At 48.5% G+C, this 21,514-nt stretch overlaps 1 protein-coding gene across 2 annotated transcripts in view; it reads right to left on the reverse strand.

Annotated features, from left to right (window-relative positions):
* Positions 1 to 21,113, reverse strand: part of LOC135895853 (uncharacterized) — a 78,419-nt gene extending 57,306 nt beyond the window's left edge. For both annotated transcript variants that reach the window (XM_065424050.1, XM_065424049.1), the window contains exon 1: positions 20,954 to 21,113. In XM_065424050.1, coding sequence (XP_065280122.1) covers positions 20,954 to 20,965 — 12 coding nt within the window. In that variant the 5' untranslated portion in view covers positions 20,966 to 21,113. The remainder of the gene's footprint in view (positions 1 to 20,953) is intronic.
* Between the last annotated feature and the right edge of the window lie 401 nt (positions 21,114 to 21,514).

Raw genomic sequence — 21,514 nt, forward strand, 5'->3', positions numbered from 1 at the left:
GAGGCGTCTCGCCGACGCCTGCTTGCGTAATGCGTCCAGCTCGGGGCGCGTTGGCGCGGCCTGCTGCGCCGGCACGGCATCCGGGCGGCCGGGAGGTGACCCGTTGTCAGTGCGACCGCCGTCGCGAAGAAAGGAGGGAATAGAGCTTCGTCGATACGGGCTCTGGGTGTCCTCGCTTGCTGACTGCCTCTGTTGTCCATCGTCTGTTTCATACCCAAGGTTCTCCGTGTGTAATCCAATAACTAAAGTTTTCCGCACGATTCTTTGGCAAATACGATAAATATGACGCGTCAATTTCGCATCACTCACTTAAAGACAACGAGGAACGTATGTGAAAACGTTGGACTGCACAATGAAACTTCCACGAATAGCTCCTGAAGTGACTGACCTCAGAGAAGACGGCTCCATACGGCTATCGTGCAGCGTTGATATAAGCCTTCATGTTATCGTATGAGAGCGCGTCACCTTCTCTTTAGCTGATATAGTGCTATCTATTTAAATGACACAGATATTCTGGAACACTTCTTGAAGGCTACTGAACTCTGCGAACACTTGTAACAGCGTACATTCCTCTGCGACACACTCTGTGAATGACTGACACTTTATTATTTTTCTTCTGTCTCGTTATTATCTATTCTTCCCCTTTTTACCCTCCCCAAATGTAGGTTAGCAAACCAGGCACGTCCTCGATTAACCTGCCTACCTTTCCCTCTTCGTTTCTCTCTCTCTCTCTGGAACTACGTTGCTTTTCATCTCTTCATCTGTCATTCTTATTACCTGGAAGCAGAATCTTTCATTCGTCGGCCCACCTAACGTCATCCCCAGTGGCTATAAACCCTCTGGTGTGTTTGTTGAAGGCAAGGTCCTTTTTGGTGACTTCAGGTTGGTTTGGGGATCGCGGCGTCTGGGTATTCGGCCACGTTCGCCTCGTCAAAGTAGACGATTTCTGGCCTTCTAGTGCACGTAAGACGACAAAAAAAAAGTCGTCAAAATGAAGCTTGGAACAAAAACATGCATCTTGTTAGCGCAGTGCTATTTACGGGCCATTAATTATGCGTAATTAGCGCAGAAAGGCCGCAACAAAACACAGATGCATGCATTTGTTCAGAATGTGCGCTTCTAAAACAGGAAAGAGAAATGTGGCATTACTCAACGAATGATACGGCCGATATCGGAGATACTGCAATCACAGAAGAAAGAAAGAAAGAAAGAAAGAAAGAAAGAAAGAAAGAAAGAAAGAAAGAAAGAAAGAAAGAAAGAAAGAAAGAAAGAAAGAAAGAAAGAAAGAGTAGAAAAATATGCAAATGGTTTTATGTAAGAGAAAGATGGCATTAAAGCAGGGTAGGGTGCCGTAGGTTAAGTTCTATATATATATGCATAGAATCCCAAGATTCGGCACTGACGTAGTTTAAAGAATAGAAGCACTTAGAAAAAGTCACAGGATTTTACTGACGCTTCGGCCGGAGTCATGGCCTCATCAAGAGTGCGATTGCAAGCACACAGAGTTCAATTTATGCATTTTTTTCGTAAAAGAAAAGAACCGAGAGAGCGAAAACAAAAACGTGAATACAAACTTTACAAACGTACAAAGATTGACACTAAAGAAAAACCGTACCCTATGACCACACGTCATGCATCAACACATGCACTGGCTCATGTCAAATTGAACGAAAACAACCGTGAATGCAAACTTGCGCGAACATACAGTGGTGCTATAGCGGGAGTACAAAGTTTCGCGTGCATACAGTGGCATTATATGCAAAAAAAAGAAAAACCGAAGGAAAGCAAACCAAGCAGGTAGTTTGTGAATAACCCGCACGCGAACTTTCAATTGTGTCCCATATGTGAGCCATTTCTCTCGCATTTACCTCTAAATGGCCACAGATATATTATTAGGTATCGGGACTGCATCAAAGGCCGTGCTCTTTGTTGCGTGTCTCATCACGTGTGCGTTAGTTCTTCCTCTTCCCATCTACATTTTCCTTTCTCCGTATCCTCTCTATCCTTTCCACTTCCTCTGGAGCAGAGTAGCCCATCGGATGGTTATCCTGCTAAATTTCTGTGGCTTTGATCTCCTATTTCTCTCACTTTCTCTCTTTCTTTCTCTGTTTACAAGTGAATGACTGGATACCTTCAAATGAGGACAACCAGTAGTTTCGCATCGTCAGACGGTGTACGCAATTGGGCTGCCGTTTCCAACGGCCACGCCCAATATATATAACGTTACGCAACTGCTCCGAGCTGAGGCAGGAATGTTCAACGCCCCACACAAACACGGCACGCATGGTCATCCTAACCGCACGAGCTAATGTACACGTTACCGGGACAACAGGCAATCGAGCAGCGTTAACCGTAACGGTAAACGTTCACCGATATATAGTCCCGACGTTCTGTACGGTCGCAGATCAGGCTCTCTTATGGCGCTCGGACTCAGCTAGCAGCAATCGAGGTGAGCAAGCTGCTCCACACGGTCCTGACTGACTAGAATTCCCTTAACCACTCCTCCTCCGAACAAGTTCTTACTCTCTCTCTCTCGCTCACTCGTTCGCTGCGCATATGGCGTGATTGGGGCGCGCAGGAAGTCAGCAGATGAACGTTGAAACTGGCGTCTCATACTAAGAGCTTGTTCCACCTCGCTGTGTCTTGCAGCTTCATTGTCGTAGCGAAAGAAACGGGTGACTCTATAGACTGCGACCAATCGTCGGACATGGATAGGTATTCGAAGCTCCGGGATATGGACAACGCACCAAGGAGTTCAGAACCGATTGGTTAGATCGCTTTTAAAGTAATGATTGTGCCTGATATTTGTAGAGAAAAAAGGTGAATGCGTAAGCTTGCTAAGGCGAGACGTGTGGTGATTCGCCAACTTATGCAAAGGGGCGACTAGACTGACCACTGAGGAATTCGTTTTCTTTTTTTTTTCACCCGTTGGAATGTCTAATGCAAATCTCAAAGGCGCTGACCATAACAGCACTTATAAGTGCGGTAACTGGTTCAGACGCTCATAGCAAATACTAGACGGGACAAGGAACGCAAACTACCGCCTCGCCTTCGGCACACGACCCGTCCGTTCTGCCCGCCCAACTCTTTATTGCGGTTCTTGGCTTTTCTGCCGCGCACAGGCGTCCTTCGGATGCGAGAACCAGGCGACCGTGACGAGCCGCCGTCGGCGAAAGAGGCTGGCGTTTCAAAGTGGCGATCCGAAACTGTAATTGAGCTGTGGACGGCGCGAGCGGCGCAAAGCCCGCGACCACATTGCCCGGCGAAAGAAGAGCGGCACTCTGCAAACTGCAAGGACTTGTTTTGTTATTGTTTGGTTTTTGTGCTCTTCCCTTATTGTAACTTCGCCTTTGTGTAGAGCCTGGGATGTCCTTCAGGTTTCGAGTCCAAACCATCGCAACACACGTAACAGCGAGCGTAAAAAAAAGAAAAAAATACAAACAAAAAGAAATAGTTGAGTGACTAGGGTCAAAACTAAAAAGAACCTCACGGCGAGAAAGACAGAATGAAGGCGAAAGCAAGCACCAAACCGGAAAAGTGAAAGCGGGAAAGCAAAGCAGGTCGAGCGCCGAGGAAGACGATTGGCTTGGCATACGTCTGGAGAAATGAAAGAAGGGGCTCTTGTGTAGCGGCGCTGAACAGCAGTGAAAATGACGGCTAGCACACGCCGGGTAAGCGCGGGAAGTTGTCTCCATCAACCAGCGATACGAAGCAGGCGCTAACGAAATGCCCGGTGGGATGGAGTGTGTTTTGTCGGCGGTGTTATTGCGTGGCCGCTCTCGGTGTCGTTGTTGCACCTTCCTTTCATGGCTTTCAGCCTTGGTCATCGTTACGCGACGGAAATCGCCGCATTCTCCGCCATCCTTTATGGCCCTCCTTTCGTGTGGCGATCTGCAGACTTGTGCGGGAGAAAGTGCGAGTCGATGTATGTATGAAGGAAGGGACGCATCGATTCACCGCCAAGATGGGCTTTCGGAATGGTACTTGTGGGAACGTCGAGAGGAGTTTGGAAAGAGGTGTCTAAGGATTTGGAACACACGTTAAGTTAGAGCGTAAGTAACCACTACAGTTCGCCAAGCTTGCGGTCTCAGAAATGAACGTAGATGCTAGCGCAGGCCATCTTTCAAACGCGGCGTGGATGTCGCTTACAACTGAGGAGTCGGACGTGTTTAGAACGAGAAGAGGTGGAGTGGGCGGGAGGGTTGTGCTATGCAGAAATTCGGAATGTGGAGATGTTTGGCTGTTCCGATTTTTCATGCGGCTTCATCATCCACAGTTGTGGATTCTTCATTATTCGCGTTATTTGTTGAACTCAGCTTGACCAAGCCCTTACCAGTGAATGTCAACTTTGTACTCGAGAACGTATGCCAGGACGAAGCGTGCTCTTTCATATTTCTTATCATTTCAAACTTATATGCACCACTTCCATCAGCAAGAAAACTTACACCATAGCTTAAAATTAGCATTTCAGAGGACTTTTCTTATCCTTCCCAAAATGTAAGCCGTATAGGTGGCTTCATGGCCAACCCGAGCTTTCTGCTCTCAGTTTAGAAGCCCTTCCGTGCACAAATGAAACCGCCGTTCACCGCAGTTTAGAACCGCACACCATTGAAGGAAAACGTTAAAGATTGGGCGCGATCACAAGATAGCCCTAAACACGTGTTTGCGCTTCTGGTGAGCACGCGCATGCGCGTGAATTATGCATGACAGCTCACGATAGGTGCTTGCAAACCTCTTTACGCTTGCGCCCATTACTTAAAAGAATAATTATTTTGACGCCGTGTTTCTATCCTATCTCTTCATTACGTTTCGCCAGTACAGGACATCCAAGGGGAATCGTATGCTTTGCCCAACCTCCCTGTCTTTCCCTCAGGCTATAAATACACGCAATAATTCTATCTCCGTCTCTAGAGGCAGCGCTAATTATTGCTGCCGCCATGTGTAAGGAACGTGTATTCCAAATCTTTTCGAACATTAAATGCTATATTATGAAAAACTTGCTCACCGAAGAGACTGCTATCCCAGAATCTTAGCTAAACAAGAACGAACACTAAATGGGAGAACAATATGTATAAAAAACAAGTGAAATACTTAAAACATTTCCCAATTGCTTAAAGTACAAAGAAACTCAAATTGTGTACTAAGACTTTTACATGAAGCTGCAAAAGATGCCAGTTCGGCCATTTTAGCAGTCGGAGGCGGTTATTTTTCATGACTATGCAGCATCGTGTCAAGGGTGTCGATCAGCGCAGAATCTAGTGAATCAAGAACTTATCTTGTTTGTCCTTCGCCGTCCGGTGAACTCGTGCGCGCAAAAGTAGGAACACATTCACTTCCCGTTAGCATCTCTACGGCTAAGCTGCCTTTCAGGTGTGGCCTCCAGCATAGAACAATAGTAAAGCTTTCTTTTCTAAATTTCCCGTGGTTGTCACCATGAGATGATCTGCGTGAGGCGCGCGCATCGAGGCACCTTAATCCGCATGATTTCTACAGACATGCCGGAGCACTAACGTTTCTCTTTATTTGTCTCGCGTACCATCTAACTGACAATCAGTTGGTTGTGTTCGAACAGAAGCAACGGACATTTTTCGCGCTCGTCATAAGATCGCACGCCATGACGGGAATAGGCGGTGTGGCGAAACGGTCGCAGCAGACCGGAAGTCTCACGACAACGGCCCCGCTCAAACGAGTTCCCGTGAGAAGCGACATGCAACTCGGCATCGGCCTCAGATATTTCCTGCTGCCATTACGCTCGTCTTGCCTATTAGGAACGCCATGTCGCCAGCAGCGCGAACTAATTCTCCTGTCACGCTAAGCAGACCGCTCGCAGCATCAAACTAAATTAAAGAAGACGGGCGAAGAACAGGAGGAGGAAGGGAAGAGGCGTAAGAAGAAGCGCAAATGGTCGAAAAGGAAGTGCAAGATAGCGGGCACATAAACGCAGCAATAACTTTCCAACGCGCCAATGCCCCCTCATTATTCCTTATCGCTTCATGGCGAGCGCGCGGAGTGCCGGAAGAGCTACGCGATGGGCGACCGCAGCGTAATCGACACTGTAAACACGGTGATGGTGAGCCGGCTGAACACTTTGTTACGCTCTCGATTTCACCGCGCCCACCCAGGCTGCAGCCGACCGCGCGGTGTCCGGAAGTAGCCGCAGCGCCCCTTTATATGCGGGCTATACAGCTGCTCGGATGTGCGTGCATTGTCTCAGCGGTCGGCAGTGCATCCCGCTGCCGGCCCTGCAATCGGCCTGTCAGGCGGCGCCCGGCCTCCCCGTCGATATAGCGGCTACAGCCCCGGCTGACGAGCAGCGACGGCAGCAGTCGCGTGCGCGGGCCGTCGTACCTCGGTAATCGGACTGTCGAAGTGGAGTGGCACGCCACGCGCTTTTCATCTCCTATCAGGGTCGCCTAATTGCACGTCGCGTGAGCGGCAACGTAAGGGAACGTCGCGTGGTGGAGCGCTTCGAAGTGGAAAGAGAGAGAGAGAATCCGTTCGAACCTATACAACCGCCGAGGAGGCGAGAACGTCTTCTGGTCTTCACTAAGCGGCTGTCAAGGCTCGGTTCGCTTTTCCTCGCAACACCCACGTTGTTCGCCGCTGTTTACGTCGTTTCTTTATTTCTGCAAATGCGTACTTGACGTTTGTTACGTCCTGTTGCTCTTGGCGCTAAAGCCTATGCTCAAAAGGCGCGGAGCCAGGCTTGCCATTACATCAACTGGTTTCGTTTCACGGCCTACTCATTGTCCGTCTTTCGGGTTGCGTACAGTCTTCACCACATGGTATGTTGTTGTTTAATAAATATAGACAAATGAGCATCTACGCTACGTTAGAGGTGATTAAACACGTACACATAAAACAGTGCCACAAACGTAGTTCGCGTATACGCGTACATACGTACACTTCATAGAGCAGTAACTTTTATCGCCTTTGTTGTAGCTGATATATGTGTGAGGGGATTCCAAAATTTGACAACGACCCAGTGATACTTAACTGCACCGCCTAACTCTATAAACGTTCGTTGTAAGGAGGGTAATGATTACACATAACGTTGTATTGAATAACGGATTGCTCAGCAAAGCCGTATGCGGTGACTGACTCAGATTCAGATTTCAGATTTATTGGTTCCAAAAAAAGAAGTAATTACATGACAAATATACAGATGAGGGTCCCAAAGTGAAAGAACTGTAGTGGGACCCTCGCTTAATAATAACAACATTGATGGTGATATCAATAGTCAGCAAATTAGCGTTATTATAAACAACATCTACTGATCAAATATATCATTAGACATGTCATTTACAATCAAACACGAAAAATCACGTTATAAAAGAAAGTCGGAGAAAAGCATAGATGAAATAAAAGAAATGACATGTGAGAGAAAAGTCAAAGGTACACCGCCAGATCGTAGTCAAGTTATCGCAGGAAATAATGCTTAAGGTATTTTTTTAAAATTTCAAGAGAAGTACAGGATTTTATGGTTGATGGTAATTCATTCCAAAGAGAAATTGCAGCGAAGGAAGATGTTTTTTTTTTTTTGCCGTAATTGGTACGAACCATGGGTAACAAGAAATTGTTGTTAGCCGCAAATCTGGTCATATTTTTATTCTGCAAAAGGTCAACTGCAATGAACGGAAACGTAAGGTTAATATGAAGCAACTTGGGGAGTAAGACGAGTATGTTAAACTGGAACAAATTATTAATAGGCAAGATATTATACGCGCGAAGTAACAAAGAGACATTGGATTGTCGGCGGTCGCTACATCCGTTTGCTGGCGAAAACGGCCACAATGTCTGGCGTTAACATCTCCTTGCATCATGTCAAGATGCTGCGTGCAAATGGTGCTACCAAATCTGCTATTTCACTGGTACACGCGTTGTCCGTCGCAACACTGCAAAATCTTGGCAAGATATTTCGCAGGCTTCTTCTCCTTCTTTGCTAGCTACGTCGAAAAGACTTCTTTCTGCTCAGTTGTTTTCTGCTACGCAGCAGGTAAACACCAACGTACGTGGTCCAAGGCGCCCTCGCCGAACCTGCAACTATTATAGTTACTCAATGTTGGAATGGCGGTAGCTGTAGGGCCCAATACTGACCGCCGCGCCGCATAATGACGCGCTATAGAAGCTGCCCACGCATAACGAGCGCGGGTGATTGCCACTTGAAGCTTTCCACCACCCTCACCATTCCAGTCTCTCTCCCACCTCGTTACTCCCGCCAACTTCGATCCATTAGCTGTGCAAATAGACCGGTACATCTTTCGAAGCGGCTCCGCAGAGGACGCGCGAACAAGTGAACTGCGAACCAACTAATAATGTACACCCCGGAGTCCATGTACGCGCGCGAAGCAAATGTGTGGAAACGACGGCTCCCAAGACACCGTGGAAACTTCGAAAGCAGTTTCGCATTGAGAGCGCTGCAGAAACCGTAACCCAGCCTTTTCAGAGAAGGGGCGAGGGGCAGGGGAAGGGGGGGGGGAGGCGCCGAAGAGGAATCCTAAGCATGCAGCTGCGCACCTAAACGCATACATCAAGGGCGTTGCGTGGAAAATGTTCAACCATTTTAGCTGCGAACGAGATATACGGTTCTTCTTCGGAGAAGTTTCGTTGAAGAGACGTGGACTGTGTAGGAGGAACTCGGCTCGTAGTAATTACCCGGTTTTAGTTACCCGAAGCTTGACGCTGAAGAAGTTAAACGTGACATTAAAATTTTCCGAGCTCGTTTTTTTTTTTTTCTCCGCAACTCGAGTTAGTCATGCATAGCGCCGTATATAGTTCAGGCGCACTCCTTGCCTGGGACTTCAGCGGCCAACTTCAGTCGCCCTGTGCATACATACGGCGCACAGGAGGCTGGTGTACTAACGCGGCCAAGTTATTGCAAAGTGAGGCACCTGCATGTTCAACGATGTCGAGTGGAAAAGTCTTCTTAATATACCGTCTAACGGACCGTTAGCTTTCTAGATTAAATCGCCAAAACCAAAACATCAACGCAACAAACGTGTGCGCGACGCATCAGAAGGGCTCAACAAGGCGCCCAGCTAGGCAGCAAACAAGAACAACGTTGGAAAGACTGGGACGCTAACTAAAGCAGGTTCCGGTAACCTCTTCTTCGCTGGATGGAGGGAATAATGGAGTTGAAATTAAATAGTGAAAAATGAGAAAGAGGGGGTAAGGATACGCAGGCAAGCCTCTGCGGAAGCGCCCAGAAATCGTCACAGCCCATCACGTACTTACGCTTGGTGCTGTCTAACAGTGCATACCCGACTGTGAAGGTTTTCACAGAATGGAATGCCAGGAAGCTAACGTTTGCTAGCGACTTCGCAAGCAGTTTGAAATTGGTTGCCGCCGTTACATATAGTGACCTCACTCAGAAGAAAAGAAAAGCGTCTTGCGTACCTGGTTCCTTTAGTGTCCTAGTCACTGCGCGTTTCAGTTATATAGAGAGAATGTCTTAACTGCAAGGAAACTTCGTTTCGATGTGGTACCTGGCCACGATGCAGTAACTTTCGCGGTCTAGTGCGTGCGAAAAACAAACTAGCGTAACACAAACCTTCCGCCAGCACGGGGGGAAGGTTTGGTTTCGCCAGCATCGGTGGAAAAACCGTAATTAATTGTAGACCACGCTGCATAGCATAATAGCCTCCAAGATCGGGCAGCGAGCACTGGAGCCCTCCGAGGTCGTCCATGACGTATTTTCATCTTGCGATCACTAGAGGGAAATCCGTCGCTGCAGTGTGTGGTGCTAGATTGCTTCAGCACGGGAATGGTAGATGAGAGTACGGAGATTTGCCACGACGTCGTCCTTCTGGCGTCAAACGCGACTTTGTTCATTCTTATATTAATCGAATTCCAGATAGCTTTTCTTTTTTTTCTTTAATCTCGAACACGTTGTAGAAGAATGATCAGCCACTTGAAACCTCTAATTCCTATAATTCACAGGGAACTGCAGCCCACGTATGGGGAAAGCTGTCTCCCTGATTCGTCCTCGTACGTATGCATGTATACGGCATTTCTTAAGGAACAACAAGCTGTTTCAGCGCTCGACTATGTCGTGTTGACATATTCACAGTATATTACCTGACAAGTTGTATTAGTCCTGAACGTAAAACAAACGATTGTAGTTGGCGTGGTGAGGCTAACACACAACGCAGTTACACCGTAAAGACGATTAAAAAACAACGCAATGCGACCTTTCGATGAATCCATGCCGAATCGCAGAAAAAGTTCACGCAAAACCGGTGATAACAGCAGTGGCCGAATGCCTTTAGCGGCACATTTTCCATCGATAATCTCAACGTGAAGCTGTGTTAAGCATAAGGACAAATACATTTTCTTCGCATGTCGCCATTGCACGCATGCAGCCGACGCAGACTTCGTGCGCTCGCGCTGTCTGCCGCAAAGGTCACCGTTCTTGTTGCCAGGCTGAGAGACCTTGTTGAACTGTTTCATCTATTTGCCGGCGCTTGCCTTCACTGGGCTATTATTTGGCTGTCCGCTATGACGGACGCCGATATAGCAGCTACAGCGCCCGGTATACCCAGTGCGCTGCACTGTAAAGTAATTTACACCCTAAAAAGTGAAAAAGGGTGTAAATGTGTCTATAACTCACACCCTTAGGGTGTTACCTATATGACGGACACCCTAAAGGTGTTAGTTATAGACACATTTACACCCTTTTTCACTTTTTAGGGTGTAAATTACTTTACAGTGTGGTGTCTCCGGAACGACAAATCGCTGAGTGAAAGGAACCATCACACGAAGTGATGTGAAGCATTTCTAGTAATGAAGTGCTTAATTGTATCACACGCGATGGGCTTTAGTTTTTAGCGACACAGACTATAGTGAATTGTTCGACGAGCCTGCACTCTAGGCCTGCCTCTATTGCTTGCGCATCGCATTTCAGTTATTAGTAAGCCAGTAACAGATCAGTGAACAGAAATACTGTTTCAGGAATCCTTCAGCTGAAGGTAATCAGACGTACTTGAATATCATCACCGACTGTCGGATTAAAGCAACTTTCCCGCTCAAGAGCTCGAACTAAAGGCAAGCCAGCCGTTGCTAACAGCAACCCTCCGGTTCAATATAGGCTGCGGAGGTAGTCCTGCTTTGCGGCGTCGTGTTGTTGACGAAGGTTTCGCAACCGTTCATCTAAACAGATGATGTGATGCACGCTTGCGACATGCGACAGTACGCAAACAAAAATGCATTTTCTATTCGCTTCACTGACTCCAGGTCCCACAAAGCACATGTGCTCAGTCACCCATTTCAAGCAGTCCCAATTCTTTTTTTTTTTCTCTCTGTTTCCTGCCGCCTACAACTCAGTGGTTCCAAGCTTCCTAGTATGGCTTCCCGCACTGCTGCATCACGCATATTTTTCGTCCTTCTCGTTCGTTATGTCCATAATAAGTGCTCAAACGTTTATCTGCAGGTATTCCGAGCGACGTACTATAGAAAAGGAAAGGAGGGCGAGGAAAGAGTGGCCGGTAGCCCCCAACATTGGATGCCCTCTAAACGGGCTTCCAGAAACTCGCGGAAGTTCAGAAATGGTCCGCCTCTAGACCGATCGCGAGGCCGCTTGGTGCCACTTATTGCTGAGAACGCGCGCGCACGCACGCATCTACTTTGCTATAGGCGAAATGACACTTAAGCCCGAGCGACAGTGATGACAATAAACGGAGTTAGGTAGAAATACGAGAGGGGGGGAAAAATATAAAAATTACGAGGCAGAGACAAAAGGACACGGAGGCCATAAACGGGCCACCGATGCTAATGGTGCCTCGACCTACAACCATTAAGCGCCCGATAACGAGCCCAAGGCGTGCGGCGCGATTCCGCGTTACGCCCGGTGGAGGGGAGTAGGCATTCCTGAGCTTCTTTTTTTTTCTCACTCTTCCGGCAGCGCATAACCCCCTCCTTTCCCTGTTTCCTCCACATTCTCCAGTCTCGCTCATTTTCTCCCTGCGTATCAATCCAGAAATGGGGCGCATGGATCTCAGTAGAACAGCCTCCTCGCCTTCCTTATCACTCGCTTTTTTTATTTTACTTTTTTTTCGTGTGTGTGTGAGTCACAACGTATAGACTTTGGTAAGAGCCTCATAGGCACAACAAAGAATGCGCATCGATAACTTCGTGTTTCGTCGGTTAAGAGCACTGGTTAACCGTGCAAGCGGGTTCGTACGCTCGCCCGTTTGTTCTTCTTTTCGTAAATGTTGAAAGCTTGTCTGTCCTTCACTTCGGGGCGATTAATGTCGCGGCGGTGGAATGCGATTCTAACGAAAAAACGCGCAAAACGCGTCATTGTTCCGATCGTAGAGCGTTGCGGGCTGCATAGCATTGTCGAAGCACACGGGCTACGGTTAAATGTGCACTCGACTCACTATGGAACTTCGCATGTGGTGCTTCCACGGTGAGCCTTACTTAGCCCGCTCGATCTTGTTTCGCGTTACCCAGTTTTCCAAATGGGCCCGCGGTAGCCGTATTTTGAATATTTTCTTCTCTTCCCTATGTCAAGTGAGCAAGACGATCTGTTTCCGTAACAGGATTCCTTGGAACACGAATGAGGAAAATAGGAAGAAGGACATAGGTAACCCCCTGCGGTGTTTCAAAGCAGTGTGCAGACGTTTCAGATCTTGCCATACGTCATATCGGACAGGTCTTTTGCAATCGAACCTTTGTATGACCTCGGCTGCCGTCGCAAGATTTGGATTTATGACTATTTCAACCATTGTCACCACGCTTATTGCCGATGAATCGGCTAGCCACAGCTTTTATTTTTATTTTAGCGTTTTCGTGATTTGAGTTTGCCTCGTTGAATTGGTAATTTTGTGGGCTACGTAGATGTCCGGGTATTCTAGACTGGCATTTGTCATATGCGGGAGCGGGGGCGAGAAAAGAGGGGTGGGTAGGTAATTAAGTATAGAGGAAAGCACGATCGAATTAGGAGGGGAGTAACCAGCGTTAGAAATCGCTTCAATGAAAATGTAATTTTACTACGATTTACGTTTAAATCCTAGGCGAGCACGCCAGAAGAGGACATCACGTTTCCTCTTTGCACGCATTAATCGCCGGGGTAGGTTATTATCTGGAACACCTCTCGACGTAGCTCGACAACTTCCGGCGTGCCACGCTATACGCCGTGATCGCGCGATCGTATGGACACCGCCCCGCTTGGCTTGGCTTGATCTCACCAGCGCTCATCTGTTAGTCATTACCCTGCTCCCGCCGGTCACGCCCGCCGCTCACGGCTGAAGTTCGGCGCCGATTTCGGCTTGGGGCGAATTGCTTGGCAGCAATTATTTCCGCACGTCCAGGGTGAAAAGCTTAGCCGAAGGCAGTGCCAGGGGTTCCCGCCGTGCGGCACCTGATCGACTGCGGCGACCTTGCCGTTTCCGCATGCGGCGCTAACAGACGACGCGCCGAGTCCCTTTGTTCCGGAAAAGGAACGCGCCGCGATTTCACGGAGACGCCCGCGCAATCGTGACTGCGACGTGTGCGAACTCGACCGGTTGGTGATGCTAGCCGCTTTTTGTTTCCACGCCAGCACCCAAATGGCGTCGAAATTGCGGTCAAAGTGTTGGCGTGTCGAATCAAAGTCGGCTTTTCCTTTTTTTTTCTGCACTTATATTCAAGGCTATCGTCTTTATTTGTTGTGGCTTCCAAGGATGTTGTTCTTAGATGCCGAAAAAGAAAATTGGCAACTTACATGCTCAAAAGAGGGAAGCAGGACAAGGAGGTTCTCACGGGCTTTTGAAAGCAAATCTGTTTCGGCCTTCTTTTTTCGAGCCTTCTCAACTTCGTGTCAGCAACTTCTAAAGAATTTCGCGTAATCACTCGCGTACAGATTAAACAACGAGCAATGTTCAAAGAAACAACGACTCTACGAGGCATATTCTCGACGCTATATAAATTTCTCTGCTTCTGTGGCAGTGGCAGGCAAAACCTTGTCCCCAATACCCTACTTTTCCTTTCTTGCGTTAGCTGCTTTTACGAGGCACGGAAGCAGCAACTCTGACAGAGCTGCACCTTTGCCGAGCATCACATATCCATGGACCGACTAACAGTAACTCCAGGTGTGTTCTTCGAATGAATTCAGGTAAAACTGAAAGGTACAGAAACCATGTTCAAGAATACTAACTACCTTTTCTTTAATTAACATTCAAGTCAGCACCATCGTTTCCAATACGCCACGGTAGCTTTCTCATCGATAGCAAACTGCAACTGTCTCATGGCACATGGAAGACAGATTATCCGCCGCAGTAAATATAAAATGTTTTAATCAATAACACTCCCAGCCAGCTTGCAACTGTTTTCCTCCGCATACATTTGCGTGTTGAAAATATCGTCATCAACTCCCTTAAATTCCTGAATGCTTAAATGTTAGAGAACCACTACCTCGGGGCCTTAAGATGTGCAACTCATTATTCTATAATGATTGGTTGTTTACGCTCGCATGGTTTAGACTAGCGCTTGCATGGTGTGGATTCCTTCCCCAGGATGTAGCGAGTGCTTCGATCCTCGGTATGAATGAAACCTTTCATTTGTTTCGTTAATGCTCTAGCCTATTTCAATCCCGCGTTTCACACCTGCAGACCCACTCATTTCTCGGTATGGTGGAACGCCCGCACAATCTTTTTAATTCGTGCACCGTAGAGATGTAACACAACCTCAGGCGTAGGCCTTGTGCCTCGACCTCAGATGTTTTCGTATCGGGCGCACCCAGATTCTCTGCCCTAGTAATTTTCATCTCCAGAACACGCGCAAGGTTTGCCACTTCACACGTTCTAGCAGCGCATGGTATTTGGGTGAGCAACATGCCTCTCGAAACGTGTGAATTCTTCCAGTGCGGACAAAGAGCGTCGTAATCACCATTACACGCAATGCTGTAAGCGTGTGCCATTCCTAGCGTTCCAAGCTCGCGGATATGCGCGCGTCTGTGCGTGTGAGCGTATGTGTGCGTACATGCGCGAGTGCATTTCTGTGCCTGTGTTTGCATGCGGGCTTGTGCGCGGATATCTTTTTGCATGCGCGTGTACGCGTGTTTACCTGCGCACATCCGTACATGTCAGTGTGAGCGCACCTGTGTTTTGCGGGCGCGGGGTACCTTGGCGGCTTTACGCCGAACGCTTCAGTGCGCGTGACTACATATAAAATCAGTGCCTTTGAATACTACACGTGCCTGCGGCTATCTTAAGGTCGCTGCAAACGTCTTGAATGCCTGGTTCGTACTCGACGAAACCGAAGGCACCGCTTCGCAGCAACTTGATTCAGCAGCCGGTCCGGTTGGGCCAACAGGTGGCCGTCATTTATTACGCTTGTCGTATCCCATTTCCACGGCACCGTTTTCGTTCCGCGCCAATGTTAAGAAACCGCCTTAAATTTATCTGGGTTTCTCTTTTTTGCGTTTCCTTTCATCCGGCTCACACCCCGCTCTGGAACGACTGTTCACTCGCTGTTCGGTCCATTGTGTCGGAGCGTGCCGACGTGTGCGTATATCCCGAACGAACTGCTCCTTGCAGCAGCGATCAAGTCGACTGTGGAAAGTCAGTACAGTTGCCGGTAGCACGCAGGCGTCATTGGCTTTTATTGTCAGCCGTTGTGGAGAGCTAAACTATTTTTCTCTCCGAAAGGGCAATCTCGGAGCAGCGTGCAGAATAAAGTCTTCACGACTGGTGGAGAAATAAACCTAGAAAATATAGGCAGATACTCAAGAGCAATAAGCGTTACGAAACTGAAGTAACCAGAAGGCACCGCGGATACGCAATGATTTTTGTGAGTGGGTCACTGAGGAGAAAAAGGAGGAATGAATGGTGCAAGCATCTAAACTTCCCCTCATTTTGTGCCAACCGTTCAATTCCTGGCCGATCCCCGACGGTGGGTATGTGCTACATGTGCATAGGAACAACAACAACAATGTATATGGGGCGCCGTCTTCAAGGGAGACACCACAAACCGCCTGCGGAAAAAAGAAAGTGAGTGAAAAAAATTTTTTTGAAATAAAAAATTTAAGAAAAACGAGAAAGGTTCGCTTGAAATGGATGGCGAGACGATGATTCCAGCAACCTGTCGTAATTACGATCAGCCTTCTTCCTTTTCCTAAGCTTTCTTTTTCACGCGAGTGGATTGTCGTCTATCAAGCATTGTATTTCTCGCGTTATATATTCTTTTTTCTTTCAATTTCCGCAAATCTCTTCTTGAAAAGGCTGCAGTTGCACGGCCAGAACCTGTAAACTCAGTTTTCATATCAACAAAAGAAGTTATAACAACAGCAGCAGAAGCAACACCACCAGCAACAAAAAAAGATCTAGACTCCTGGGGCATGGAATTGACGGCCGCATTTTCGTCCTGCGTGATCGCAATTTTTTTTCTAATAATGGTCCCGCCAAAGTGGTATACCAACCGAATGTGCGTGACTGGGCCAACGCCGCGCATACGGCGAAAGAGTGAAATTACATGCCAGCGGTGTTTGCATTATGCTTTTTTCTGTAAAACGTACTTTTTTGTTGCTTAACTGCGCATTATCACTGACATAAGTGACACTTTTGAAAGCACATGTGTTCATCTCGGAGTGTGGAGCCGCTAACTATACTTCATTATGATATCGGTACATACGGGAAGGTGCCACCGAAGAAAAAAAAAGGATACAATGAAAGTTTAGAAAAATTGCACAAATTAAGGTGCTCAAATTCAGTCTCCCAACTTCAGCGGCCTCGTATAAGTAAATAGAACTGCGTTGTTATACTCCAATACACATTAATTAAATGTGGCCAAAAGACGAAAGAATGAGAAGACCCGGAAGTACAGGTTTGAAGTGACTCCAGCTGAAAAGCACTGCCTACGCAACATTTCCGTTAAACTCTTTTCCAACGTAGAGAGACAGAGATAAAAGGCAAGGAAAGACAGGGAGGTTAGACAGTTGAAGTACCGGCTGGCTAAGCTGTGCTGCTGAGAGGGGCAAAGGCAATAAAAGGTAAAATAAGAAAAGTTTAAATGAGTCCAACGTAGTTTTCGTCAGATTTTACAGGCTCATCAGCCAGATTATGCAGTGCAAGGCCACATGCTTACGCAACACGTTGCGCACGCAACGCAGGCTCTTGCCGTATCTACCAGAGGCCATGCGACCGGAACAAGGGGACAGCGAAGGACACGTCGCAGCCGCGGCTGTATGCGTAACAGTGCCACCAGTGCGGCCACCTTTGTTCGTAGGGTGCACTCCGGGTAACCTACTTTTCTGTGAAATGACACTTTAACTGCGACGGCCGGCCGGCGACACGGGCCGATCGGCCGAACGCATTTCTTTCTCCCGCGCGCGCCCGCCCGTCTTCGCAGGGCGTGGTTCCCAAGGCCGCCCGCAGGCACGGCGGAGTGGGGACACGCGCGATAATTAGGCGCGTCTCCCGCCGGCGTCTATGAGATCGCCAACCTTTCCCTCTCTGACATTTCTCGCATCGTCCCCTCTCCCCTTGTCTCGCCATATCGTCTCTCTCTCTCTCTCTGTCCGAGAGAGCGTCGAACGTAATTTGCGTCGTCTAATCGACGTCTGTGACGGACGAGCATCCCTTCAGCCGACAGCAGGGGGAATAGGAAGGAGGTTGCGCAACCCGCCGCGCCACGGCGTCGCGAGTCGTGTGCTACTGCACTATAACGGAAGCAGGCTGCAGCGGCCGCATGCGGGTGTTACGAACTCAACTCGGTCGGTTACTCCTGACGAGCGGCGACCAGCAACGACGGGCCACTGCGTAGCAGCGGGAGCTTGAGAGGAGGAGGAGGAATCCGTCCATTGTTTCGCTGACAGCCGAGAAGGAGGTGGATCGAGGGGGTGGGTTGAGAAAGTTGCGCACAGTCGGTGTACGTACACTCCGCTTGGGTACGACGGCGCACACTCAACTACTTTTCGCGCTCCAAGCGGACTCGTTATAAACAGCCAATTCTTTCTTTAAAGCCTCGGTGGTTTGATGGAATTTGCGCTCTCCCGGTCTTTTTATTACTCGCGTTCAGTCGGCTTGCTCGCTCGCTAGGCAGGCGGTTACTTCGCCCGATAGCCTGGTTCTCTTATTTCGTCACAGTCCGCAGCCTTTCTCTATATTGCGCGGCATTAAAGTGAGAAAAAGAAAAAGAAGTGAAATAAAATACAAGGTACGCAAACTCTCAGACCACTGATACATCGAGGTCACGCGAATTATCGCTTTGCCGGGCACTCGCTGGGCGCAACCGCGCAGGCCGCCAGCTGCTGCAGAACGCGGAACACTTTTCCACATTGCGCGCGCTCGTGTGATCCGGAGTGGTACGCGTACAGGAGAAACGTCACCGACGTTACGCGCGCGTGCAGCGGGGACACTTACGTACGCAGAAGTTGATCGCTCGTCGCGTTATATCGCCATTATTATTAGTGAAAGTGCATAAGTACCGTTCAGCTTAAAGAGCCTCTGCGATAATCGTCTTCTGCTCGTGCTCCCGAGAGCATTTGGGTCAATAGAGGTTGCTCCTTTCCGTGCCATATTGTTGGCGGTTCGGTGGTTGTTGCGTGCGCTGTCAGGCAATTCGAAGATTCCGCTTCAGCGCCGCTCGGACATAAGGTCCGTTAATGTTCTTCCGTCCTCTCTCATTGATTCTATGAAAAAACGAATACAGCAGTTGAGCGCGTAATCTAAGGACGGTCCCCAGAGTACGTGTAGTGCTTTGAAGCATATACTTAGCTCGAGAAATCGAGATGGCGCCCTAATTGCCATCAAAGGAAAAACGTGTTTGTTTTTGTTTGATGCTGTTCGCCACTGTGCGCTTGCTGATGCGTGACTCAATTTGACATAGAACCTTTCTTTTAGTGAGCCTTGCTCGTTTACGGCTAACTGCGCACAATCAGGCGGTATAACAAGCTTAGGTTAGCGACAGTGATCGACCCCGGAAGGCCATTGCTACTCGCATACATTTAGACGCAGCGTTTATCGCAGCCGAGACTGCACGTTAAGTAACTGCCCGATATGCTAGGCCTTATATAATAACGACCATTAATTGTCATGGCGAAATGCTTTAAGATATTCTTTCAGATCACTTGCCCAGAATGATTCATTCGTCCGCCATGTTCATGCTTTTCTTTTCTTTTTTATTGTTGTTTTTCCTGCATTTTCTTTTTTTCCTTCATCCCTATCATCTGGAGAAGCATGCCTGTCATACGGCCAGGTCAGCATCTGTAGCTGTCATTTTAGTTTCCCTTCCCTCTCTATGTCTCTCACTTAGTTGATGTGGGACTGGACCAATCTCTGCGGCACTTCTCGTTGCTTGACATACTCGAGTCATTTTCGTAGCGCACTTGATACAACGACGCGATCAAATATTGTGGGAGCTATAAGATTTAATATCATCGTAATGAGTACGGAATGTTCCTTCAAGCTTTCGAAGCGACACTCCGTGACTTATTTCACAAACCGCTGCACACTTGCGACCCACATACATGCTTATGATGCATCTAAGTACAGAGAGCAGCGAGTGTTGTGAAACTGAGATCCAATTACGGTTGAACGACGTAGCTATATTATACGCCGTTTTTATGTGCAGACATGGAAGTAGCGTGATATTTTTTCTTTTTTGTTTCTGCTACGAAAACGTGCCCTTCTGACCGCACTATACAAGATCAAAGGAGAGAAAGTTGGGGGAGTTGGTATGGCTGCACTGTGAACTATAAAAGCGCGAACAGACGGACAAAAAAAAAAAAAGCACGAAGAAGTCGACGAGACAAGCACTGTGTCACAATAAATGTAGTGTTCAAGTCGGCGCACCTGTAGAGTTATCTCCATCGACTATGCGTTCCGTCTATGCGTTACACTTCATAACGAAATATACAAGACTATAACTGTGATTTTTTTTTTATTGATATGATGTAAGGAGATGTTGGCGCGCAATTTAAGGCGCCGGCTACTCCTTATCTCTTGGGTGGTTCCGTCATACATCATTCAGGGTTCACGGTTACATATCAAATAATCATTTCACACAAGCACCAGGACTTATAAAGCAACGTTTCCACAGGAAGACTATGGCAAATGTCTCCACACCTATGTAGTCGAAAGTCTCAAAAGTAGAAACGATACTGTCGCCTAATAACTGTGATTTCTCGAAAGAGCTGTTGGTTATTACAATCGCAACTTCATATCTATCTCGGTGGTAGTAAGTAATCCGAGTACAGTGTGCTGTATTTAACGCTAGCATTTCTCACATCAGATTAATAGCATTCACAGGTGAGCCAGAGGTAAAGACAAGTCCTGCGCACGAATGCAACGTTTTTTATCTGGAAGTGCACATGCCCCGAAGACGTTATAGACAGATTGCCGCTAAAATTCAAATGGTTCCACCATAAACACATTCAACGTATCAGTCGATTGATTCCTACGACGTGCGACTGAGAGTTATGTGGTATGGAACCGTTTGGAGAAACAAATGTTAGTGTTCGTGCCTGAGCTACACACTGAAGTTCGACGGCTTTCACAGGTACGTTTCTCGGATCAGCTGCTCATTATACCGTAAGGACGCAGACGCTTTCACGAATGATTTGTTGTAATTTGATTACGTACGGAGTAATATCCAGCAAGTTTCTGTCAGCACACGTCTAGGGGACTGCGCGCCGAGCGTGGCACGCTCTGAACCGTTCAGAACCGCTTTGAACCGGCTGCACCGTTCGGCTCTCTAAGCGAACGGGGAAGACCACCTCTCAGGGCGGCGCATCCTGTTCATCCTCGGCGATCGCGCTCATCGGCCCTCCGCATCCTCTGCGGACTGAAACGGGACGGCGAGACTCGGATCGGGACTCGTCGTGTTCCGCGGAGTACAATCCAGCCGTGGGGGCACAGGAAACACGGTGGGCCGATGGCTCTGCCGCCGGGGATCCGACTCACTCGGTCGACACGCGCTGGAGATTGAAGAACGGGGGCCGACGACCCGAGCAAAAATCAGCGCTGGCCACACTCACCCAAGAACACATGGCAGCGGTGAGTCGTCTCTCTCTCCTCCTCCCGTCGGTCGAGTGCGTAAAGGTCCACCAGCACCGGCACAAGGAGCGTGCACAGTCGAACAGATTACCCAGCGAGAGTCACTACAGTTTTGCGGCCGGTCGGGGGCCGCCAAAATGCATTTATACCGCAATCGCCCTCCCCTTTTCTCTGGGCTGGCCAGACCACGGTAGCGGCCGTCACGTGACGAGCGTGATTTCTTTTCGCGTTGCCTCGCCTGCCGCTGTGGGCCCTCGCCACTTTCGCTTGCCCGCTGCCGCCCAAGTCGCCCGCGCTCCCTCGTCTTTTTTAACACTGCGCTTTTCTCCCCCACCCGCCTCCCCCTCGAGCCCTTCTCGGCCCGTGGCGTCTGCGGGCGCGCGGTCGCCGTTCGCCGCCGACGCAAAGGCACCGGACTTCCTCCTCGTCCTCGGCGCTTTCGCCCACCCCTCCTTCCCCTGCCGCGGAAGACCGTTTCCTTTCAACCGGAAGGCGAGAGCCCGACAACGCGGTGGTCACGGGCCACGCTTGACCGTTACGGG

The sequence above is a fragment of the Dermacentor albipictus genome, chromosome 2, assembly GCF_038994185.2.
Source record: "Dermacentor albipictus isolate Rhodes 1998 colony chromosome 2, USDA_Dalb.pri_finalv2, whole genome shotgun sequence".
NCBI classification, from domain to species: Eukaryota; Metazoa; Arthropoda; class Arachnida; order Ixodida; family Ixodidae; genus Dermacentor; species Dermacentor albipictus.